Here is a 27,561-nt window from a genome sequence, read left to right as displayed (position 1 = left end):
ATACCAGGCGCACGTGAGTGACTGCGCTCCTGCTTTTGGCTGATTTAATTTTCGACTCACGTTCTTATTGCTGCCGCTTAAATTACCGGCGGAAATGTGTAGGCCTAAGGCAGAGTCAGTGATGAAATATATTCCCTGTATTAATCTGCAGCCATTATTCGACGTCACTTCTATCAAATGGAACTGGACGCGAACGTTAATTGACAGGTCGAACGCGTGGGGAGGACGGATCGAAGAGACGTTCCACCCCCTCAAATTACACACACAGTCGATGGTTTACCAAAACGATGCTTGTAACAGAGTTGTTGTATGTTCGTGTTGGAAGACTTAGGCCAGTTCAGCTTCGTTTATTTTATTTTTTTAATTTTTACGCTGTATGAATTTGTTATTCCACTTGGCAGAAGAACCTCTCAGGTTCAAATCCTGAAGATAAGAAACCCAATATTTTCAAACGTGTGTGAGTGTTGATGTGTGATGGAGGATTGCAGAACTCTGCGAGGCGGAAATACTTGACGCGGTCCCCTTGCATCTTCATTCGTGTCAGACTTACTAAATCCACTCGATGTTTTCGAACAATAATGATTGTCCCCATTGACGCAGGTTGTGACGTCATGAGTTGGCAGTGTCTAAAGAAGAAATTCGAGATCTTCAGTTCGAATCCTAGACGGGATGTTCAAAACCGAGTGATATTTTGACTCTGTTGAGAGCCGTGTGTTTACAGGTTGTGAAAGGCGCAGACACGAATTTGGGTATTTCACGTAATGCAAGTTAAACCTTACGACTTGCTCGAGAAAACACGTGGAACTCACTCCGGCATATCTGATCGATTTTCTGTGCCCCAGTGTATGGAACACCTCTGAACTAGGAAAGTAAGACTTTTTTATTTTTCGTTTTTTCAAGTGTTAGCCGCGTTAAAATGAACGGTATGTCCTTGGTGCACAGTTAATGCCTGATAGGAATTTATTGTCTCAATTCGGCAGCATGTTTATTCTCCGAAATTATTTGACGATTTCCATAAAATTTGGTTTGAACAGTCTAAACTAAATACTTGAGTGAATTGCTTTTGGTCTGTATTAGACAAATAATATATGTATAGCTCAAATTATCGTAAAAATGTCTGTAAATATTCACATATGTAAATTTCGTTTGTATTTAGTCAAATACAAAAAGTATGTACTTGTCTGTGTTGTGTAGAAACTGTGCCTGTTATTTGCTTCATTAATGATGAGATAATGACCGCCTTTGGGGTTGTAGCGCCGTGTAATCTGATATCAGTTTACCAACGTTTCTGAAGTCTTTACTGCCTCGATCATAATCCGCGATGATAGAGACAGTAAGGACCTCTGAAATATTGGTAAATTTCTACGTATAATAACCGTAATGAGATACGAGATTTTCAAGGTCTTCTGGGCTGTGACGTCGTAGGTAGAAGAATATTTACAGCAAAATTCCACTGATTCGGAATTAACTAATCTCGGATCACCTTTGTAACTATTAGACTTCCTTCTTTCATGTGCATGTGTTTTATTTACATAGAATGCAGTTTTTCCATAAATTTTATTTTGGTTATCAACATTTTTAAAAGTTTACTTTCTTCATAAATTTATATCCTAATGCAATTTATATTAACATACGTCGCTGGATATTGAATAAATTTACTTGTTTTTATGAACTACGACTTAAAAATATTTATATATAATTATATGTTTTATAATTCCTAATTTACACTAATTAAAACTACCAGTTTCCTTACTAGTCCGAATTGCGAATTAGTGAAATTTTAGTGTATTAAGTGTACGACAGGATTCAACCGGATGAGTACGGTTCAGCGTCGAGCTATTGTGAACTGTTTAATGAAAAATCGGATTTTATGTAGGCTTAAAGCAGGGAATTTTGTGATCGACAAAGCAGGTCTAAATCAATTATCCGTCAAGTTTAACAATTATCTGAAACGGAGGGCTGACAGAGGGAATGGCTCACAGCTCAGCGGCCACGCAAAATTCGTGTGTTACTGGTAGCAGCACGTTTTAAGCATATCTACCTTTAAATGGAACGGCTAACGTTCTATTCGACATTAATACATGCAGTTTTTTCACATCTTCTGCGAAGTGTATATAATATTGAAGAAATCAGTATTAAAGAAAAATTAGAGCTGTTAAGGACATAAAAATCGGTACAGACGTTGACAACTCTCCAGGCATACGAACAGGAGCACAGAAGTATGTGTCAAATGGTTTTAAGCGCCGCTTATGAACATTACATTTTTCTGTGACGCAGTTTCCTGGAATTTCTAATTATAACAAAACTGTAGGAATTGAGACCATCATTTGAAATGCGACGGGGGAGAGGAAGGAATGGGAGAGTAGCAGGCTGTAGGGACGGAGTTGTGTGGGATGGTTTCCAAAGATATGAGTGTGAGAAAATATCATCGGGAAAGAGAAAATTATGGAAACATTTGTAAAGAAATTCAGAACGAATTTGAATTAAAATTTCAAAATTTCGTTTCAAAGTTTGGAAATGTTTATACTCCATACTCCGCACAACAGGTATAAATTAGGTTTAGTCCCTGGCAGTGAATGGTTAATGGAATTGATTCCAAGTTTATTTTTTAGCTTGGTTGGTAAGAAACCTCCACACCAATGTGGAAGTAATGTTATTACTTGAAGTGTAGTTGATAAAATTGTTCGTGTCTCAGTGAAATACCTGAAATTGTTCCTTGACCGCAGTAGGTATTTATTTAAATTTGGATATTCCAATATATCTGCCCTTCAAGTAAGTAATCATTTATCTTGTCATAGAAAGAATCCTTGTCTGACATATAATGATACATATTATTCCCGTCATATTTTCACATTAGTATTTTCTCTAAATTAAGTAGTGATTCTTACCATTACCATTTTATTATACATAATCAATATAATAGAATAATTATAATTGTCTTGTTATTATTACCAAAGTTCTGTAGACCTAGGAGTCATCATTCAGAATGGAATTGAAAAACGAATATATGCGTCATGCAAGATATCTGCGAACCTGAGCTGCGTCATGGGCGTATGGGGAGGGAGAAAGACGCCTTAAGGGCGATCGCTTACTGTCTCTGCCCATACCTCGACTGACTGGCCACCAACGTGTGTGTTTGTAACGGCCAATGACGCTCGGAGATAACTTGCGACAAGTATACTTAAAAACCGAAAGAGAAGTAGCAAGGAAATACAGATTATTTAGTATGGAAGTGAAGAAAGTTATCTCAAATAGGATTTCACAAACTTTTTCACGATTTTCACATCGAAAACTATGAATAGGAAAGTTATTGCTAACAATCATATGAATACATTTTTATCCCCAAGTGATAGTTTGTTCCTCTGTGAAGATTTTTCCCTTTGAGATTTCTTTGAGTGTACGGTGGTCTCTGTGAACAGTTTCGACTCGGCAGGAACTGTTTCATACACATTTTTTGCTTCTAGTCTGGAAATTGCCCATTTACATTGGTAAGCCGAAGGACTGTTATAATATTTAATGAATATCACACAAGCCTGAAGCCTGTGAAAAGAGTCGAGAGGAGACATCTTTTTCCGTAGCACCTTGTAAGTTTTGTTTCTGTGAATCGTTCAGTATTATTAACTGGCGACTAATTAGTTATTGGCTACGGTCTAGACGACGGGGGTTCGATTTCCTGCGGGAGCTGCTCTGTGGCCCACCCCCTTTTTATACACTTTGACCTCACAGGGGGGAAACAGGCCGAAGTCGGGGACCGGAAGTTTGAAGAGGATTAGCAGGTACAAAAGGATTTCTATTATTTCCTGCTGAGCCTAGATTACATTTTGTACATTTTAGAAGCATCGGTGCCCACAGATCTCTTTATGCCCTGCAAAATCCGGTTAGAAACAACGGTAGAGAAAGCAGGATTTGAGGGTCTCACGGCGGCGAATATGAAGATGGCTGTCTTCAGGGTTGTCGAGCCTTGTATTCTGGCAGAAGTTTACCTAAGTTTCAGATGTGCTTACTACCTCCATCTTCAGGACCCTCATCACTCATTGACCTGTGATGGAGGCAGAAGGAACCTCTGAAACATTTGTCAACTTCGGCCAGATTCCTAGGCTCAAGAATCCAGAAGACAGCCATCTTAATATTCGCCTCAGTGAGAACCTGATATCTCACATGTTTCATACTGTTTGTCACTCGTGCAGTAATTCAACGTCTGTACATATTTGAAAATATGCACTATATAAAATGGTGTATAATCGTTCACTTTATTGAAAAATAGCTTTGACGGTAAAGTCTTAACACTTAATTCCATGAATCAAAAAACATGTTTATTGATGCAGGCAATGCATTAAAATATGATAAAGTTTTAAATCGCTGTAAAATACCTAATTTCACTCTGTGAAACGGTACACCTCAATAAGTTTTCCACTAGCGGAACGATATACACACGGTTGGTAAATTGAGTGTGTTACATCACGATGTGACATGTGAAATGGCTGTTCTGGACTGCTGTGTTATCTAATAATTAGAGCTGTCAACCCATTAATATTTTAAATCAGATATTTATCATGTCTGTTAACTGGTAAATTAATCTGTTAATATTAACACTTCCATGATGAAGTAAGTACTAATTTATTTTCGTGTTAATAATTCGTATTCAGTTCGAAACCTAGGCCTGAGAAATGGTTCACCGAGTTTCGTTAAGACACAAAAGAAATTTATGAAGGGAGGTGAGGCATTCAGACGTTCGTATGGCTTGCGTTCTAGAGATAAGTGGTTCGAATCTTCGTGCGAGATGGCTGCCACTTTCTACTGACAAGTGCTCTGGTGACACCTTCATAAAATAATATTACAAGAATCATTGTCCCTAGCGCGGATCGCAGCGGCGGCGCTGTGTGATTGTGGGTTTTTGGCTGGTCGAACGTAGGAACCGTAGAGTCGAGTTCTCCGCGAGTCATGGGCGTGTAAGTAGAGACCAGGCGTCTGGCCGAACCCCATCAAAGAGTCCAAGCGAATGTTGTAAAATGTTTGAAAAGCTGCCAGAAAATTTCCCATTAATGGTAAAGTTAAGAATGCACAAAAACGAATCTGTAGTTTTAGTGTTGCCTTCGAGCTCAAATGTACAAAATTTGGAAGAATTATTCTTAATAAAATAAAATGGAGTAAAATATATTCATTATATAAAGACGAATATTATGTTCAGTAAGCAGGATTTGAGATTTTCACGGCAGTGAATCTGAAGATGGCGGTTTTCTGGGTTGTATCGCGTCTACCAGACTACACGGCTCTACAACTTAGGAGACATCCATATTGTAATGTTCAGTAGTTCAGAATTGTTGGTAACATGAAACAAATGTCGACACATAGCATGAATAAAATGCTATAAATTCTATTGAAATCATATTAATTTATCATTGTTTGTAGAACCATACCCACACGGAACAACAACCAATAATTAACACGATGTTAGACACATTTAGTGTTTTGCGAATAATTTAGCGGCAGTTGCTGTTAGCGGTAGACGGCGACTCATGCAGTTGTGACTGAGAGCAGGGATGAGACAGTTGCGTATAACTCTGTTAGCGAACTCACTCTGTCGCCGCACTTATTCATCACCAGTTTCTCGGTCTTTACTTCACTAGGCTTCTGAATGAAATGTAAGGCGGAAGACTGATAAGACACTTAAAGAACGAAAGTCGCTGTAAAGAGCTTGTTCATGTTAACATTTGAAAACCATGCTAGTGACAGGCAAACGTTTGTTGCATTTCGGTAATGGTTAACACATTTTATGCAAATTCCATAGTTCGTACAGTGTGCATTTAGTGTAAAAATTTATAACAATTTTGACGGTTCGGTATTTTAATAATTTCTGTGCATTACTGAATTTAGGAAATGCACGTATTTGTGCGATAGATTTAAATTTAATTGTATATAGGTGGAAGGAGAGTTTATTTTCAGTTTTTGTTTAAATCTTGTCAGTCTAATCACAATAAAATTCCTATTAAATATTAAAATATTACTATAATTAACATTTAAATATTTAAAATATATTAAATGATGTTCTTATCGAAATGTTCGATTTACATTAGATCATCACTTTTTACACGACATGTTTCAGTTCTAAAAGAACCATCTTCAGGTGTATAAAATTATATAAACTTAAATATAATTTCTTAAATGCAACATTTAGTCAGATGTTTATCAGATTTCAAATTATGTTTTCTTCCAGATTTTATTGTATTTTTAATATCGTATTCGAAGTTGTTCTGTATATGTACGTCGTGCTTAACATGATTTTGTGTGGGTGAACGTTTTGTTGTTGTTTTTGTATCACCCAGAAATGAAGTTGTGGAGGAGTTACGTCCGTCTGGAAGTATTGCCGTGTTTGAACTTTTCAGTGTTAGATAAAACAAAGATTCTAGAACAAAATTGGACGAAGTTTCTCTGGGTGAATTGTTTCGCCAGTATAATTCAACAGGTTAACGGAAATATTCTCTGATACTCTGCAATGCTCGTTTCACGAGTATCAGCCAGTAATCGATACGTCTTCTGCCGCATGTGGAAGACCTATATTGTAAACACAAGCGTAAGGAAAGAATGAGTTCAGGTGTGGATTTCGAAACTTAAACAGAAATACATTAAAGAGACTCTGAATGATTGAATGTATGTGCGAGAGTGAAGTAATTAACGAAATTCAAACAAATCTCTCCAGCCGTTTGTATAAATACCGCCTCTACAGCTCCACTTGACGCACATTTGGATGCAACAAGTGGGAGTAAAGCGCCATGAGAGTGAGGGAATTGAAATATTCACATGCCTGGGCATTTAATTGCGGCATCGAGTAGGGAGATAAAAAGACGCGCACAGTTACAGAGAATAGGCGTCTACATCTGTATCCTACGGTCATTTATAGGCTTACCCAGTCATTACGACTACGTAACCCACAGTTGGTCTTGTAACTACTGCAAAGACATTTCACCGACAGAACTCTGGTTAAATTAATTATTCGGTTTTGTCCGTCTAATCACAATTATATTTAAAATTTAAAATTTACAAATAAGATAATTAAATTATCATTTTATGTTCCATATCGAATAATCGATTTACATTTGGAACATTTTTTATAACATGTTTCGGTTTCATCGAACCATCTTCAGGTGTAAAATTATATCAATAAACTTAAAACTCAACTACAATTTCTGTTGTGTACCTTTTTTGGTGATGCTCATATCCATATTATTTTCACATATTGGAGCGAATGTATTATTTGGAGTGAATGCTTTTAATGTTCTACATCGGTCAAAGATGAGAGAGTAGACACGTTGATGTGTCTAGAGTTGTCTAGAAGTTTATTGATATAATTTTACACCTGAAGATGGTTCGATGAAACCGAAACATGTTGTAAAAATGTTCCAAATGTAATTCGATTATTCGACATGAAACATAAAATGATAATTTAATTATCTTATTTGTAAATTTTAAATTTTAAATATAATTGTGATTAGACGGACAAAACCGAATAATTAATTTAATATTTGATTCACAATATGACGCAGTTATACTATCTTAAGAACTCTGGTTAAAAACCGATTTAGTTCGTGTACGGTTTTGTATTCATTCTATCTGTATGACGAAAACTAAGCGGTTCTGATTTATTTTAAGGCACTATCTCAACATTTAACTTGGAGATTGGAACAAAACCCCGTGTCAATATAGCCGACCGAATCCGAGAATCAAACTCCGGACTTTCCGAATGCAAAGCAGGAGTGCTAACCAAATTAATCAAAATGTTCGGCTTTATATGCCTGAATCGATTACGAAAACCACTTTGGTCTCTATCATAATTTACCTTATTGAGATTTAAAACGATTACTGCCATAATATAATGCAGGAATCGAACTACATCACCGCGTCATTCAGTTTATTACTGTTTTTCATACTTCTATCCTTTTAAACCATTTCCATTAGTAGAGCCTGAAAGCTTTGAGTCCCCTCGCTAGACTACCGACACACAACACTCGGAGATTTAGCGTCATTAATAGCCAGACGTAGCAGTGGAGATACATTTGATATTCTCTGGAATGCACAAAGTGGTGATGAGTGCCTGGCGTAGGAGATTACTTGTTCGTACCTAGTACCGTGCGACACAGATATCTGTGCCAAAGACGCAGATATGGCCTCTGCAATTACACGGACGCCAGTTTACAAAAGCCGGTGAATAATTGATTTCCCGTAGAGCCCACTCTGTCAATAGCTTTAACAAGTACCTCTTCACATTTTTCTCTCAAATGGAGCAACGGAATTAGCGTCAGTACAGTCCGACTTCAATTGAATACCACTATTGTGAAATCACTGGTCTCAAAGGTGCTTTTCAATGCAAGAACGGCAATCCCTTCTCACCCCAACATCATCATCATGACCACACAGTGCACAACCAAGAGACAATTCTGTGACTATATTTGGGCCCACGACAATTCTGAAAGATGGAAATCGCTACCGAGTCGTCAGAAGGTCATTCTTAGTTCATTTAAAGATGCTATTTCAGCTTCTTATGTTATATAGTATACACTATTAAAGTGTTGTTTTAATGATCAATTGGAACGGTGCAGAAGGATTCATGCATGTCCTATTTTAAGGTATAGAATTTGGGACTGCCGTCATCTGTGTTCAGCCACATGAAAGGTTTATCATCGTAAAGAAGGAAATCACAAAAAAAGTATCAAGCCAGTAAAAGCTACAAATATGTAATGCACTAATCTCCACCAATTAAACGTTTTCGTTCACACCTCCGCTGATTGGTTCCCACTTAGTCGGTTAAAAATAATCAGTCCATGAAAGCAGCTCGGCAGTTCCAAGTCTAGGGAACTGTTAATTATATGCTGAGTGCAGAGAAATTAAGCTTGACGAAACGGAAGATGCTGTAGGAGGTGATCGGGAAGGAGGTTGATAAAATTCGTCTCGCGTTTTATATCATTTGTTCTCCCAAGGTTCTCACGGCGGACAGTGTGAGAACCTGAATTCTCAGTGTAGTCACATGGATGGTTAATTTTAAGCGACTCTGTTGACCTACATGAATCATGTCGTACCCTGTTATGTAATATCTCCCGTTCGGAATTTCTTTCTTCCATAGTGAGTAAAAATATTTTTTCCGAGCGCTTTGCTTTCATCCGTGAAGGGAAAGGACCACATTTCATAAACACATAGAACAGAAAAATGTGTGGTATATTGATGGAATTATAATTTAAAAACTAAAGCATAAAGTCATTTCCTGAATTTATTTTTCTCCATATTTCATTATAAATATTCTTTATATTTATCTTTGTTCCCGAGCACGTAAAATTTCAAATTTTTTAAAATGATTTGTAACTTGTAAGATTAAGTTATTATACATTATTTTGTATCTTATGGGCAATACTTTTAAAGATCACACTAGCTTTGTTAATTTTGTTTCCATGTTAATTATTCAGTCTTTTCCTGTCTTTTGTCTTACGTTCATCTATAAGTCGATGCCTTTGTTCACGACACGTGTTGAGGAAGCTTTATGATATCAAACGTAGGCGAATGAATAGTATCCATAATGCTCACTTCCTTTCCATTGGTTGTATGAATTCCGCCTGGAACGTCGAAAAATATTATATTCAGTCATGTGTGTTATGTGCCGTGGTATCATGTTAACCTAGAATGCACGATATTGTGCTGTAACTTTGCTGAAAGGAGTCTTCCCGACTTATGAAATGGACGTGATCTTTGAAAAACGGAAATTCGTTAAGCAGAATTGTTTCTTGTGAGATTTCAGGTTTTCGCGACAGTGAGTGGCTGTCTTCTGTTCTGGGTTGTTGTGCCATGTAGTCTGGGGGAAATTTACCGACGTTTCAGATGTGTTACTGTTATCATCAGGGTGATGATCGCTACTGTGACTGAGGTTCTCAACTATACAGGTCATATAGCACAGAATTAAATTATGACTGCGGATAATGAATTCGCAATGGCGTAGAATTTAATGCTCAAGATCTAGTCCGGTGGCGGGCTCTTGTAAATACGACGATGGACCTTCTGGTTCCGTAAAAGGTGGGAATTTCTTGACTAGTTGAGCGACAACGGTCTATATTTTAAGGCACTATGCAGTATTTAACATTGGGGGAAACATGTCGCTAAGGAATAATTTCAGCAGTACTTCCGAACCTGGAAAGAAGGTGATTAATGATAGGTTGAAAAGTAATCAAGGTTTGTGCAATATTTTTCGGTAACCAATGTCTAACATTAAACAGGTCTTTACATGTTATAACAAATGTCATATGAACTCCGGCTACCCTTCCAGAACATGTTTGTTGTGTGAGAAACTGAAGTATTTGAATAGAGCCAGACTTGCGAGATTAGAGCAAAAGTCTTTCATGCAGATGGTAAGGCGCATTTTATTCTTCTTCTTCTTCTTCCTCTGTGGGTTAGGACACAGCCTATTCCGGTCTCTGGTTTTCCCTCCATCGTTTGCAGAGCTAATTTACTCGATATACGTGATATCAGGAGATGTAAATAGAGATTAAACCACATGATTTCCACAATTTGTAGATCCTCACCTCTTTCAACAACCGCCATTGCTGTGGGTTTTGAAGGGATGGAGAGATGAAGTATCCAATGCAAATCAAATACCACCTAGTTCTTCCTTTACATAACGCAGATGACTGTGTGTTTATTTCAGCTTTATGCATGAGTTTTGTGAACGGTTTGCTAAGATCCACACGTGCTCACCCATTAGGCTAGACATTCTCGAAGTTTCATCCCACATTGCTACTAAATTTCTTATTTTTGTGACTATTATTTTAATAATACATCATTTGGCGAATGCTTACTATTATTAAGCTCAGAATCTTCTGTCTTATCGTGTCCTATCTAGGTATCTGAAGATTGAAATTAAGAATTTATCTATTTACCTGTTGCTTTTACGTCTACAAAACTTGATCTGTCTTTCTGCCCTTCAACTGGTCAAGATTGTAATCTTCTCTCCAAGTTATTTGTCGTAGAAAATAAAAATTAACTGGAACAAAACTAATGGATAGCATGCATGTACTCAGTTTTTCAGATTTTATGCGTGGAAGTATTGGTTCAATTTATTTAACAGACAAGGTAGTCTTTCGCAAAACCCCATCTCATAGGATCAAGGGAGACTAGAAGTAGACATGGTGTGACGTAAACATCTGCCAGAAACAAAGCAGTCGCGAGAAGCAACATTTTCGATGAATATTTAAGTCCGTGAGCAAATTTCGTAAAACCTCGTGCTTTTGTCCGTAACTAGGATACACTTTTTGCATTTTCTCTGTCCATATTTTTCATAATATGGAACCTCACAGATCCAATTTCTTTGCTTGAATTCTGAAACTGGCGAAATATCTTTCACTGGAATTGGGACGAGATTTTCCAGATGTCGTACAAAGTCCGTTTATGTGAATGCTGTGGACACATTACAAATCACAATTATAATTTCTGTTTTAGTTACGTTTGCTGGTATTGTAAGGCGCATTCCGACATTGGATCGGATCTTATTTCCGATAAAGTCGGACCACCATCTGGCAGTTTTGGCAGAAATATTGTTTTCTAATACGTTCAAATATTTTGTAATAATTTTGCTTTAAAGCGGGGGGAAAAATAAATAGAGGTTTCAGCCTACACATATTTCTAACAAAAATTTCAAATCGTATCTGCTTTTAAACGTGCAAACTACATGCGAAACGGCGATTAAAACTCCACCTACACACATGTTGTTAACATGCCCCTGCCAGAACGATAACACAGAGCACCAGTCGGGAAATAAGCTGTGGTCGTAACGTGAGTCATTTGACCATGTTTTCAAATAAACATGTAGTTTTGTAATCCGCGGAGCAAACATTTATGTAAAATTTTTTTTTTTTTTGGTCCCAAGACCTCTAATATTTTGATAGAAATATCTAAACAGTTTAATGACTAAATGTTAAACATGGCAAAACTACCTGTGTTTACATCACAATCGATTTTTGACAATGACAGACAGCATTGCCACAATTTTACAGAACTGAGTATGCACCATTAGCATTATTTCCAGATTTTAATTTAGGAGAAGAAATAAAAACGCTTGTGACACTCGCATTATTAGTGGTCGTGGGTTTCCGACACTGGAGTCTGCTGACTACAACTTCTCTGCGTCTTGGAGTGCAGAAGAAAGGACCTAGAGTCAGATTTATCTTTCCAACTGCCATTTGTTGATGGCGCAATACGGCCGGCGATTAGACTTTGGACGTCCTTGGTTTGAACCTTAACTTGAGAGACCTCAACAACCAGTTTGGTAACCATGGCTACCACGAAGTGGCCCGAGAATTTCAATATCTGATTGATCATTAAGACGTACTGTGTCGTTCTGAAGACTTTTAGAATCCTTCTTTCAGAAAAGGGACAAAGCTAATTACCTCCCTAGTTGTGCCAGACATTGACAACGACCGTTCACTCTTGTCTCATGTGCCCTGGAAGTCTTGATAAGCTTTGTACAGGCTTCACTCTTGTCGTCGATTTGCTAGAGGCAGTACAAATTGCTAGCTCTGTGTCACTAATCTTCAAATAACCGCAGTGAAATCGGGTATTACAGCTTCCGCACACATAATAACCTTCTGTTTTCAATAGAATTCCTGTTCGTACCGGGGGCACAAATCCTTCCTGGCTGCCTTAAGAATCCGGCGGAATAACGAAACGCAGTGAACTTTGTAGCACAGGTGGCAATGCGGGATCACAGAATACGCCCGCTCGTCTGGAGCTCGCGTGATGTTGATGATGATACAACAACAAGAACGCTTAATTTTTGTTTGTAAGGTAAAACGCGTAATTTATAGATCCGAACGATGTAGAAATTCCCAGAAAACTGGTGTAATCATATTCTGTGTCGACTTGCTGCCTGCTACAGCCTTTCTTCTTTAAAGATTTCCCGTAAAAACAGCCACTGCCACTGCAGGCAGGAAGAACAGTCACATTTTTGCTATATATGAACATGGACTTCTTCTTGGATTTTGAGTCGAACTTTCAGAAGAGCTCATTGCCTCCATCACAAGCCCTGTTGATTGAAGTAGTATGATTCTCCGAAACGTCAGTTAATAACTGTCATATTACACGGCAAAAACTCCCAGAAGACAGCCGTGTACATACGCGCCTTCGTGAAAACCTGAAATTTCAACATTTGCTTTTTGTTATTAGTGGCATTGGACCTTAAGGTTACGCTGGAAATCTTTTTCAGAGAATCCTTTCATAACTGCGGCCACATTGCTTTGAATACCCAGCGAATTGGAAATGCAACGCTTTACAGGAGATATTTAGATTATGAAATATGAAAACTAGAATATAAACAAACAGGCGAGTACGGTAGATGTTTAGAACTTGTCATTTTATAGCAAATATCACTCCATCTAATGTTCTTTTAGAAGAACAAGTTCGTAAATGGTTAATGTTGTGACGTAAGACCTAGCCAAGCACGCAATGTCGAAATAAGGAACTAGGTCGAATAACTGTAACCATTTACTTAAGACTGAAAATTCAGAAGGAATTGATTTTAAACTCCAAGAGACATTGAATAATGCGATCATGTCAGAAAGATCAATACAAGAAGCTACATATTTAGACCAGTGAGGCGGTCAGAAAATATGGTGTACCATGAGAAAAGACAACCGGGAGTTTCGGTGTGGACGGACAGAGGAAATGTAAGGAAGACGTCTTTTGAAATAACCGGTCTCCACGCCTCTCAATTACAGACGGGAATACTAACCACTACACAGCGACGTTCATACATCTATAGATTCCCATGAATCACCACAGCTCGAAAATAAAATATATAGCCTGTAAAATTAAGATAATGTCGTAGCATGTTGCTCTGTGAAGATGGCTGTCTTCCGAGTTGTTTCGCAGTGCAGTCTGATAGAAGATTGTGATGGCGGGGGCAGAAAGCACTTCTGAAACGTCTGTAAACTTCTACCAGACTTCACGTCGCAACAACCCAGAAGAGATCCATCTTCATATTCACTGCAGTGACGTGCTGCTCTAAGTTTATGTACGGAAATAAAATTTCGAAGTAAAGACGGTGACAATAAAATGCGCAGAATTTCAATGAAATAAAATATCAATGCTGATACGAGAAACGTAATATAAAAGGAATGAATAATGTAATACTTTGTGTGTTCCGTGTTTAACGACCATCTCTTCTGTCTGTGGGTCTGCCAATCATATTTCTTCTCGGAACCGGATTTTTCTTTGAAGAGTTTCTTCCTCTTAAAAATACATTGAACTCGTAACTGTAGTATTACTTGGAAGAAGTCTTCTGTCCTTCGTACACGGGAAATTTAATGTCGATAACATGATTCAAAAGGTTATTTCATATAGGAAGAGTCGGAAAGATTGCACACAACGGGTGGCGACAAGTGGTATGGAATGATGACGTACAAGGCGAATGATAATTCGCCTGTTCTGGTTCTGACTCGGGAATTTCCGACTGCGATGTGTGGACGCCAATTGCTACTCTGCGGCTTTCTTCGTTGAAACACATGACAATATAAAACATAACAACAATAACGTGAGAAATATATTATTTGATATGTTCTAAATAGACAGAAGATGACTTGTCTTCTGAGTTGTTGCGCTGTGTAGTCTGGGAGAAATTTACCGACATTCTTGAAACTTTGGTCAGTATCTAAAAGACTACACGTGTAACATAACAGAAGACCGCCATATTCATACTCGCCGTGAGAACCGTAAATCTCATTTTATAAATAATCCTCTATGACCCATGCAAAACTCACTGCATGCCAGATTTATACACAAATACATAAAATTAACATGTATAGAACATGAATTTTGGCATTCGAAAACCTAAGGGGCTGTTGGAACAATACTTCAGTAATATACTATTTTTATTCAAACTGCATGTTTGTGGAAAACCTATTCCTTGTTTACAACTCGCTACAGCACAGGCACTACTTACTGGGATTGCGTCTGGGTAGGATCTGTGGTTGTACAGATGAACATCCCGATCTGCGTACTTGGTCGCAGTTGGTGCCAGGAGGTCAGGGATTGCCAGCAGGCTTCCTTTCTTCTGGGCTAAATGCATGTTATGGTCATAGTGGATAGGTTCCCCGTATCGAACAGCCTCAAAGTTGGCACCTGGATGGGTCGGCGGTACGTGAATCATTCGTCCCTGATAAGAGTCAGCGGTGAGTCCTCTGAGTGCAGCTGCTCTTGCAGCGGCCTCCTCGGCCATGCGTTGTTCCTGCAGCTCCCGCGCCCTCTCCAGTCTTATCAAGTCCTTCACCTGCTCGAAACTGCTAGCCATTGGCGGCGTGTAATGTCGGAATTGTTCAACAGGATGGCTGGACCCTCCTGATAATCTGAACGACGCGACTTTGCGAGGTGGGACACCAGTGATTGCTCCCTGTTGTCCTCCTCCGATGAGACGGGCAGCCACTTCCTCGTAGGCGCGATTACGTTCTTGGGAATTATCTCGTGACCTTGATCTCGGAGGGGAATGCACGATCCGCCCATACACATAACGACCGTTTCCTCGCGATCGACCGCCACCAACACTCCGTGGTCTGGCGTATGGTTCCCACACATTGTATACGAATGGGTCTCTGTATGTGGGGATTTCGTTAGTAATTTCCGTAGCACGGGATTGTCGCTTTGAGTATCGCCACATGGCTCTCAGCTGATCGCAGCTAGGCTCACCGACCAGATCGCCGTCCCAGGATCCACCAACAGCCGTTGCGGGCACAAACTCAGTTCGCTGAGCACTTCCGCTCCCCGACAGCTTGTAATCTGTAGCCCGAGGTAGAGCAGCACAGGTCAGTACCAGGGATACGTAGATTATGCAACAGGTAATGGCTGGTCCAGTTTTCATGATTATCTGCAACAAACATCACCCGAATTATTTTAACATAGCTCTCAGTGACCAAATGGACGAAGACTAAGAAATCTGAACAATAAAATATAAAGGTGTCAGACAAGATTAAATTTGATGTCACTTTTAAAAATCACCTATATCTGAAATTGAGTAGGAATGATTTTTTTTAATTCTGAACAACGTTATGACTTACATTCCAATTTTGATCGTTTATACAGCCTTTAATTGCAAGATAATCGTTTGTGATTCTTGTAAACGAAGCACAGCACTTGCTATTCCCTCTTAAGCCAAAATGCTGTCATTCTGTGCCTGCAACGTGCATAGCGTACCAGATATTGAAATGTTAGCTTCAGTATTTAGAGGAAAGTACAGATCTTATTAGGTAAACGTTTGGTGAATAAATGCTAATTTTATTAAACGCTAGTATGTGTATCACATATGGCGAGTTCTTATATGATTTGACAAATATTTGTCATCTACTATATGTTTGGTTTATTTCTTAGAGTAAAAACATTGATGACCAAATTATAGGAACAGAGTGAAACACATCGCTGCAACGTCATTAGTGTTGAGCGGAAATATTCTGTTTTAATTTTGTAGTCAGTAACATGGTTGAAACAGGTTTAGTTTATTTGCAACGAAAACTGCCAGTAATAAATTTCGTTTAATCTGAACGCCCATCCGTTTGTTTCCACTACGAAACATTAAATGTGTGTCAAGTCTGAGGATGTCAGCCACAGAAGTAGAAAGCCGTTAACTACTCCAAGTTAACCGTGCTTCCTAAAATATATAGGTTACAAACATTTTGTTAACATTTACGGTGAAACGTGTTCATATATATAGTATATATAAGTCATTATTCTATTCTTATTTTAACCTTTTAACTTTAACTTTGTGAATTCAGTTATAGAGAGCGTACAACACATTTCTTACTAAACCTTTAAAATGTTGTCTGTAAGACGCTTTTGAACTAGTTTCGTCTCAAGTCCTTCTCTTGACCTTTATTTTCTACTCGTATTTGTTTCTGTACTTTGATGTTAAAGAAAACAATTGCATATTTATTCTACAGATGCAGTTACTTGCCTTCGTGCTTGTTATCGTTGTTGGTAGAGTTTTGGTACCATGTATTACAGAACGTGTTCTCGAATTGTATGTCTTGTGACCTACTTAGAGATGCAATATTCCGTTTTCTTGTTCAAATAATGACGCTTGAAATGAAAGGCAAACATCTAAGTATGATTGGATGTATTTTCGTTGTCGTTTTCATGTACAGATTATAATTTGTATTTTATAAGAGTTTAGGATTCAATATTCTGTGCGATTCAAAAATGTTTTCACGGCTGTCAAATTAAAACTATATACCAACTGTATTATTTCATTGAAATTAGAAAATTTGATTTAATTTCCGCTTTGAATTTTTTACCTTCGGACACGTGAGTCATTGCTACTTTTACGAAATTGCTATTTTTGTATAACAGATACAATTATAATAAGAAAACACGAAGTTAAATACTGGAATTTGTTTGGTATCTCTTTAAAAAACACATATAGTTATACAGACCATGTTTGAGTGAGATAAAACTAATGAAGAGAAGGTAATATTGCTATTTGCTGGTGTATATTTTTTTTACTTTGGAGTAGAATGGTTATAGAATCAATGCTTGTTCAAATTTCGGTAATTGAAACAATTTCTTGACATGGTTGCTCATTTTAAACTTTATTGCGGTGCTCAGATGTAGATTATTTTTAATATATTTATTTGACATCATTTGACGACGTTATTTCGCTGTTGTGATGATGGCTTTGATAAGTGAAATGTGTGTTACGTATTATACATTTGATCATGGTCGTATGTTCATGAGTTTATACTTACATTTGAGAATAACCGAACTTCTAGCCGAGACGTGAACCCGGGATTATTCTCGAATACAAAACAGTGGAATGAGCTTATTTGTTGGTGAGTGTCTAATTGTATTCGCATGGAAAAGCTGGAACGAATATGCAGTTAGTATTTTAAGATTCCAGCTGCATGTCGGATTAAGATGGCTGAATTTTGGGTTACAACTCGGTGTAGAACCCAGAAGACAGCCATCTTCTTACTCGCTGCCGTGAGGACGTCAGATCCTAGTTCGTGTGGGACAGCGCCAGTGTTATTAGGCTACATATTGTTTTGCTGCAGGATATTGAAGTAGAAAGAAACGCCGGCGTAGGAAGCCATGCTAAATTCAATTTTCCTTTTCAAGATCTTGTAGAAAAAAAGAATGAAAGGAAAACAGAGACAGACAAAACATCTAAAATTATGCAACAAATGAAAGTGAAAAAGCGTGTGGCTAGTTCAGTACAATATAAAAAGAAATTTTGTATTTGTCTTATGGGTTGTAGCGCCGAATGAACTTGCAGGTAGTTACCAACGTTTCGGATAAACGGAAATATTTCCATTTTCATTCCCAGCAAGGAACATATAGATTTTTACAGTACAGTTCCAATTATCTAATCTTCACTTATCTGACATTCTGTCTTGTCCAACATACCCATTACTAATTTCTTGAAAAAAGTAAAATTCTTTCATTTAGAAGTTTACGTTATGATGTTTGCGAGATTTGTTAAATCGATGGCGTATTGTATTTTATTCGTCATTTAATAATATCGTAAATTGAATCGATATTTTCCGTCGTCTTTTTCATTAGCCTTATCTGACATTTTCGTTTATTCTACCGTCCTCTGGTCCCGTTTAGGTCTGATAATCTGGACTCTGCTGTATTGCTCGTGTACTACGCACTGAAATGACGCTTGTGACGTTCTGTTTTTGTTGAGGCAGTGCTTTATGTTTCTAGAATAAAGGATAGAAATTTCTGTAGCTTACTCTGAAATTATAGTTACGTTTCAGTACTTTATTATTCTCCATTATTCCTATTATTCCACTTCTCCTCCTTCACTACTCCCTACCCATGATCACTGTCCATGTCATTATCGTCATTATCATTACTTGTTAATTGCTCGTGTAGTTTTACGTCCCACCCTCTGCTGGGTTCTTATCGAGACAATGATGGATGGGAATAAAATGCTATGTGAATGAAGAACAACGTGTAAGGGAAAATGGTAACTTCTCTTAAGTTATTCTCTCATCTTAAACACCGTCATCATCAGTTTTATGTCTTGTTTTTAATCTCATTCTTTTCTTCAATCCGCCGCCTTTCTCTACCGAGCTGGTTCGTGTACATACGACACTGCAAAGCTGTAATCGTGTCGTACGCAGTTCATGCACGGATGATACTTTGAAATGGAGCGAACCCGCGTCCTTGCAACTTCTTACGTAGATTTTTCATTGTTACATTACAATCCACATTTTTATTGCTGTGAAAGCCTGAAATCTCGTGTCTTAATTATTAATTAGACAAGGTTGTTCTGTCAAATGTGACATCATTAAGTTTCAAGGAACCTGTACATTCTATTAAATTCCGTTAATTATTTATTTAATTAAAAATTGTAATACAGTTAAAGTTTTGTGTAATGAGAAGAATTTATGTTCTAATACTATATCGGTCTGAAATGCCGATTCATATACCACCTGTTAATTACCGACTAGATTGATTTCTTTTATGGTTGATTTTAACTCAGTAATGCAAGATGGAAAATGGTACAATAGAAGAATCTTGGCACATAGGACGGCACTTGAGATTTGTGTGCTTCACCGTCTTTTCCTGTTATCATAATAACCGTTCTGTACAACGATCATTTAAGCATTTCAATGTGCAGAGTTATGTGGAGATGCAAATGTATAAAATGTCAGATTCTAGTCCTCTTCACATAATTTATTTTATTACATTTAAATTAAATTCATTCTGCATGTAATACCGCATTTCCTCAATTTTAAGACGCCATCGATTGTAAGACGCACACTCGATTTATTAATAGGTTTTTAAGAAAAAGGACTCTATGTCAATTCTTAGAGGCCACTAAATGTAAGAACCCCGATTTAAGATTTTTTAATTTAAAAGAAAAGCGTATTAAAATCCAGGAAATACCGAAATAGGTTTACTGTTATTTATGAATTTGTTGGATAGACTTAGATTGTTCTACAGTCCCTTAATATATATGGAATGATGGTTAACATGCATCAGTCATATGAGCAGACACGTAACGTGCATAGAATAAATAAGAAATTCTTTCACGGATTCAGTTATAAAACCTGAAGGGAAGATATCACTTGAGAGACGTAGGCACAGATGAACAGCTATGTGAAAACGGATGTTAGAGAAATCGGGTATTATCTTGTGGATTCGATTTCACTTGCTCGCATTATTTCTGTGAATATGGCAATGAATATTTTGGTTGTATAATCGTGTGAAGTTTCTACATCAATTTAACTACTACAAGTATGAACGTTTCTAGAAACACCCTGCAGCATACAGCCTAGTTACATAAATTATCATTAGTGTTTATAAAACCGCAGGACGCAATATTGCTAAATTGAAACACTAGCTTAACTTGTATGCATATTTATATTTGCCCGTCACACTGAATTTCAATTTCCTCGCCACAGAGAGGAAAAGTTATCTCGGAACTGAGCCGCAGAGCTGAAACGACAGGGTAATCACCTGTTGCATGACTTTCGGATAACTTTGATGAAAATCACTGCATTGTTTCAAAAGTTTTAAAGAGAAGATTCATAAACAGAAACCGAATTCCTTATAAGCGTTTTTCCTCAGTACAAGAAAATTGCATTAGTAATAACAAGAGCGAAAGAATAGGCAATTAGATGCCTCCATGTGGCTATTGCAGTTATTTTCTTGAAGATTTCTGTCTTCTGGGTTGTTGCGCTGTGTAGTCTGGTCGATTCATCGCCCTGATGACGGAGGCAGTATGACCTCTGAAACGTTGGTTAACATCTACCAGACTACACAGCGCAACAACCCAGAAGACAGAAATCTTCATACTCATCGCTCTGATGACGGAGGTAGTATGACCTCTGAAACGTTGGTAAACATCTACCAGACTACACAGCGCAAAAACCCAGAAGACAGAAATCTTCATATTCATCGCCCTGATGACGGAGGCAGTATGACCTCTGAAACGTTGGTAAACATTGACCAGACTACACAGCGCAACAACCCAGAAGACAGAAATCTTCATACTCATCGCCCTGATGACGGAGGCAGTATGACCTCTGAAACGTTGGTTAACATCGACCAGACTACACAGCGCAACAACCCAGAAGACAGAAATCTTCATACTCACCGCAGTGAAAACCTCAAATCACACAAATCATTTTCTTCTTCTACGTATTAGGCCCTACTTCTGCTGAAAATCAGAATAAATTGTAAAACTAATTATCTTGCAACACTTGGCAGAAATAATAAATAATATAAATGAATAACCTATTATTCAGCGTGTAAACGTATTTGGTGTCTTTCTAAAATTATTATAAATGTAACGAGTCTTGGAATAACCCTAATGATATCTAAACAGAGTTTGTAGAATATAAAGTTTGTTTGGTCTCTCTCAATTATGAGATTGGATGGAGATTTAATTTAAAGTTTGTAAAAACCAATAAAATGTGATCCATAAACACTGTTCGGGGGAGTTCTAAACTTAAATAAAAGGAAAATTTTTGTTCCAAGCACATAGATAATATAAAGTGACTTGAATATTTGTAATAAAGCATCTGAGATGCTTCTATATTACGCCCCGTGTCCATAAATCTAATATTAATATTCTAGATTAATATTTCCCAGATAGACACAGCTATCAACCAGTTTCCCTGTGTTACATTGTTTTATTTAATTTTTTTTCCTATTTGAGACGAACTGGCATAACGGCCTGCTAGTTGGGAGCAAAAATAATTTGACGTGAAAGGCCACTTCCGCAGAAAAAAAAGCAATTACAGGGCATTTGGCTCTCAAGCGCCCCCTTCCAGTTGATTGGGTTTTTTGTTCCAAGTTATCGACGTAGAACTCACAGAAGAATTACAGCGTTAGACATGGCTTCACATTATCCACCACAGAAACTTCGTATTTGCGAAAGGAAATGTTGGATACTAGAACAAATTAAAGTGGGGGCAAGCTATACGAGATTTCATGTTCTCACAGCGGCGAATATGAAGATAGTCGTCTTCGGTTTTTTTTTTTGCCGCGTAGTCTTACAGAAATTTACCGACGTTTCAGAGGTGCATGCGTCCTCCACTATCAGGCCGATTAGGTTTGTTAACTTCTACTGTACTACACGGCGCTAGAATCCACAAGACACCCATCTACGCACAGAACATAATGTTTTATTTTTCCAGTGTGCTTCCAATGACGTTTTGGTACGTTGGCTCTTTACACAAATCAGAGTTTATTTCAGTAACACTTGTAATAACATGAACTATCTCTTGAAAAGTTAATTTTGTAGTGTTTTATTTTTAAGCTCATAGTATTATTATAATAAAGGATGTCTAGAACAGAACATGGGTGAAACGGAAATACGCCGATGTCGGAATAATTTGTGTGCTCCCGAAAACAGTGAAACTAATGTCAATTTCCCCCTAAAACGGGAAAGAAAAGGTGTAAAACGAAGACATTATTTTTAATGATGTAGTTTTTTCGTATAATTTTGTTCCGTGCTGTTTCCTAGAATATCTGCAGAGAAAAATTGCTTTCACAGATGTGGAATAATGTACCTCAGATGTGAAGAGAAAAATAAATATCAGTTAATTCTATGCAGAACTGACAAACGAAACAGTTAATGGAGAAAATAAATAAATTAAATGGATAAGGAAAGATTAAGAAACTGATAGAGGAGTGAGAAATACGAGAAAAGAGAAAGAAAGAAAGAGAAAATGTATGTAGTAGAAAGGAACTGGGGGAAAAATGAATTAGTCTTCTGGGTTGTAGCGCCGTGTCATATAGTAGAAGTTTACCGACGATCGTCCTGATGATGGAGGAAGAAAATATCTCTGAAACGTCGGAGAAAGGTCTGCCAGGTTGTATTGCGCTAAAACCCAGAAGACTAGAATTAATGGCTAGTACGCAGTAGCAATGTAGTACACGAACATAGCGCGATTTGTGATTGATATAACCACGTGGGGTGTGGACATTCGCTGTGAATTATTTCGTATGCAGGTAAGCGCTAGTGTTACATTGTAATTTTCAGTTCCTTGGGGATCTGTATTAAAGTAGGTTTTATTGATTTCTGAGACTTCGAGAAGTTTTATTTTGTGCAAAAGGCAAAGGCAAACTTCTTTTTGTGCCTAAGCCTTCTTGGGGAGCGGAGGTAACGGTTCGAACATTCGTAACCTGTGCACAGGATGGAAGAAAGTTATTACTTTTATGCTTCGCTCCTGCCGCTTTGCCCCGGGGAAAAGAGTTCCCCAGACCCGCTGGATGTAATGGCGAAGAGAGAAATCCTTCCCGTGCCGGAAACCAAACCCTGGCTGTCAGCACGCTGCTAGTCAATTTTAGAGACTCGATTATCTCGGATCCCGTCTTTTAAAATGTCTTGCCGTAATTTGGATTGTATACAACAGTAAATTTTTTAAATCGTTTATGTCCATCATTAAATTAAGCCATGGAAGTTATTTTCAATATGGATATATAAATTCCATTTACTATTACACAGAATCACAGAACGCTGTGAAAACGTCAACATATCGCGAATATTTAAATCAATTATAAACGTACTTGTAGCAAAACTTTACAATTCGACTGTCTTCATTATATTAAGTAAGTAAGTAAGTAAGTAAGTAAGGAGATTATTATTACATCTGTATACCGCACAGTCTGTATGGTACTGAACTGCATTAATGAATTTAATATAATGTAATTCAACGTAGCTTGATTAGATTAGTTTTAATTTAATTCTTTTAAATTGAATTCCAGTCAAAAAACAAAAGGCTCTTATATAGGCTACAAATTTAGCTTTGGACGGATTATATATACAGAGTGTCCAGAAAAGATGTATACGCAGAAACAACCTAATGGCTGATTATCAGTCAGTTGATCACCGCTGTCACCAGTGCCACGAAGCTAACTGTGGTCAATTTGAACGCCTACTAGATTATATAATTTATTAAGTTCCAGTTCTGACAAATGTAATGGTTTATTTATTACAATATTGTTATTATGTTATTCTTTCGGACACTCTTTTAATCCATTTATTTAATTTCAATGGATTGAAATGAAAAGTGCATATGCCAGTACTTTTAAAATAGCTTTTTTTTTATAGAATACCCGTCTTTAAGCGTAGAACCATGAACATATGTGGCAAGGGTATTTATCCTCTTCGTATCTGACTCGTTAAAGTTTACCATCGTATTGCAGATTGTCTGAAGAGTTCATGCCACATATTTGTGCCATCGTTATAGCTGTAACTGAATACTAGTGGCAGAGTTTTGTGCTACTGCTCTTAATAGAACCCCCTTAATCTACCACTGCCACTAATACCTATTCAAAAGATTTTCTGCTTTCCCTAGCTCTTGGTATACGCATCTGAAATAAATCACCTAATATAATGACATTTTTATGTGTTACAAAAGGCAAGATACGATAGGACCCAAAAATATATTCCCTACTATTCAACTACATGTATTAAGAATCAGTGTTATTGAACACCAGTGAAACGTGTGTGCTGTGCACAGGGGAAGTTAATTATAGGTGCGTAACAAGGTATTTTACCTACAAACGCTGGTGTTGCTGAACTGGAATATCTAGAGCCGTGTAACGCCAATTTACTATTAAATAATTCCGAAGAGTGTCAATGTTATGTCTTTATCATCTGCGTAATATAAATGAATTTTAATTAGTTCCATAAATTAGTTTTGAATTATGTTCATATTCACATTCCGTTGAACACAACTCGAAACCAAATTTCCTAGCCTCGCATTAATTTTCAAATATCGTATATTTATTTCATATTTGTGGCCTCCAGATAACAGGCCGCTACGAGTTCGATTATCGATATTTCATCGATCTCGCATGTCGATGACCTGTAATCCATCAACGTTATCGCTATATACGAGAATTATCAGAGAATTGTTTGCTGAAGTTTGTAATCGTTCGTAGGTTCGTTGAGAATTGTCACAACGTGGTGATGCGATCTGCTACATTTGTCATACTATACGACCGATGTCGTCTTCTCTCGTTTGACCACCTAGCAATATCGATTCTCACTGACGTAATGCTTTGCTGGGTTCTCTTGCGTAAGTGCTTGTCTCAAATGAAATTAAGGAAATGCAAATGATTATAGTCAACCAGGACTAACATAAAGCAACGGAGTACTTCAAGGAAATCAGCAATTATATTTGAGTGTGTTCAGTGCGCATAAATCTGTGCTTTACTTGTGGTGCAAACCGCGACTATTTGTATTTACGTTGATGTGTGAGAACTGGTGGGAAGTGAAATCTTTTACTAAAAATACTATAGCCGCTCAGTGATAGGAGCATGGCCCTCCGGTAGACACTTGACTCTTTCCGGGGTGTTCACGGCATGTAACTTCTAACAACTAGAGGCTGCCGATATTGCTAAATATTTTACACTCATTTATTTAGTTAAAGTGTTGACTACAAGGAAAACACTACAGATATTAACTGGCTCTAGCCACAAGAAGATGATTTCACTTGAATTCCGGAATTGTAGTAGACTTGAATGTTTGCGTGCGACTATGATCAAAGTTTGTTGCAGAATACCCAAAAAATTGACGCTTTGTTGAAAGCCACGAGAACCTCATATCTTAGTAAATAACCGAATACTTATATGTGATTATATACTGGGGCACTTTCAACTTATATTTGATGCTGTAACGGTGACAAAGTATAGAATAAAATGGTGGCTTGCGAGAAACAAGTAAGCCGTTCACAGTTTTTGTGTGGAAACCATTTAGAATGTTATTGCTTGAAAGACGGAGATGAATGTGAAAAGAGAATATAAAAAATCTTACGATCTAAGGTAATATGTCCAATTAATTTGGACTGAACTGCTTCAAATACTGAATTAATAACAAACTGCTTTTGCTGGCAGTTTAAAATCTCCGGATTATAGTCCCAGAGAGTTAAGTACCTAATTATTTAAGCAGTAATTCTTGTTTGGAAGCCTCGTATTTTTCCCCTAAGAACCTTTTAATTTTAGTTCCTTAGAACCACGTAACTTGTTTTGATCTTCCTTTACAGTAAGCAGTAACCAAAGAGTAAGAAGCTATTATTGTAGTTAATAAAGCGATATTGCAGTAATTTGCAAGTGGCGCTGTGCGTTGCTTAGTCTCCATCCTGAGAATATTGCAATTCGAGTCGAGAGATCGGGAGAACTGTGGCCAGTTATTTGTGGTAAGGACATTTGTGCTATATAATCAAATCCTCGAACCGCAAATACGCATTAGGTTATGATTTACTGCATATTGTTAACCCATATCATGAAGTGACAGCACATTGCGGTCTAATTGAACAGGATTCACAAACTGAAAATAATCGAGATCTGTTCTTTCCTCTGATAAAAGAAAATTGCTTATAGCGAAATTTCAAGTGACATAACATTTTAGTTTCAAGCAGTCTGGCGTTTAACACAGGTGCCACTAGACTTCGATCGTATATATGATTTGAGGTTTTCACAGCCGTGACTATGGAGACAGAAGTCTTCAGACTGTGATCTTCGTTCCGACACCTTGCACTCGGCTAAGTAATTACAAACATTTTGGAGGAACCTGGTCCCTATATCTTCATGGTAGAAATAAGTAGAGCCGAAATGCAGGTGCTTATATAAGTTTATATATTATTCATGCAGAAATCAACTTAATTCTGAACGTGATGCATTGGAATAGGGACATTTTACCTTCAGGTATTCTTTTTTATTTTGGAGATGAAACGAAGGAATATTTGCTTCAAATTGACGCCGCTGATCGAGAAGATTTTATCAAATGAGAACATGAAGATAGCTGTCGTATGGGTTGTTGCGCCGAGTAGTCTTGTAGAAGGTTACCGATGTTTCAGATGTGTTTGCTGCTTCTATCATCAGGGTGATAGGTAAGCTACGTGAGGAATCGGCCTGAGACTTGTGAACTAGTCGGACCAGGTCGAACTTTGACCGAATTTGTGAGGAAGAGGGTGAAGACAGGGTGAGAGCAAGGGAGTCAGTTGGGAGAAGAGAAGACCACAGCTTTACTAGAAGACAGGTGTAGCTCGGACATGTGAGAGAGTAACGGCCCTTATCAGGGTCCTTAACGGGAACAAACGGCGAGATTAATACACGGCATAAAAAGACCATAAGACAGTCATCTTCCCACTCGTGGGCGTGAGAGACTAAAATCTCATTAAATGAGAGCATGGAATTGAATAATAAATAAATAGCTTTGAAGGAAATTGTCGTATATTCGTTTTAAAAAACTAAGGAAAGTCACGAAAGACCTCAGATAAGATAGCGGGATTTGACGTCGTATCTCTCAAGTACAAGTCTAGCATGTTACTATTACTTTAACCTGCTTGTTTCCATTGAACATAATCCTTGTAACTTATATGACGTTGTTTGGGTACGAAGCGCAGGTAAGTTGTGGCACCTCACGGGTAAAAAATCAGAATGTAAGACAGGAATGAAGTGAGAAGAAATGGGAGCACAATTAGGACGAAAATAACAAAAGATGAAGAAAGATAAGGGTTGCGCCCGCAAATGGGATGTATATTTCCTTTTTATTCGATGAGTTTCTCGGCGGAGACCACG

The 27,561-nt window shown here is 37.6% G+C and overlaps 2 protein-coding genes across 2 annotated transcripts in view; one reads left to right on the top strand and one right to left on the bottom strand.

Annotated features, from left to right (window-relative positions):
* LOC110831367 (serine/threonine-protein kinase pim-3) overlaps positions 1-27,561 on the top strand; it is a 215,002-nt gene that overhangs the window by 43,028 nt on the left and 144,413 nt on the right. The gene's annotated exons all lie outside the window — the stretch shown is intronic.
* The window catches only part of LOC110831380 (uncharacterized), a 91,907-nt gene that overhangs the window by 18,560 nt on the left and 45,786 nt on the right, over positions 1-27,561 (bottom strand). Inside the window, exon 2 of the mRNA XM_022067305.2 lies at positions 14,969-15,886. Coding sequence (XP_021922997.1) covers positions 14,969-15,880 — 912 coding nt within the window. The 5' untranslated portion in view covers positions 15,881-15,886. The remainder of the gene's footprint in view (positions 1-14,968; positions 15,887-27,561) is intronic.

This window comes from Zootermopsis nevadensis, unplaced genomic scaffold (genome assembly GCF_977971745.1).
Source record: "Zootermopsis nevadensis isolate Lab colony 2312 unplaced genomic scaffold, Znev_1.0 Znev_ptg000025l, whole genome shotgun sequence".
Taxonomy (NCBI): Eukaryota; Metazoa; Arthropoda; class Insecta; order Blattodea; family Termopsidae; genus Zootermopsis; species Zootermopsis nevadensis.
This window is presented reverse-complemented; position numbering and strand designations above follow the sequence as displayed.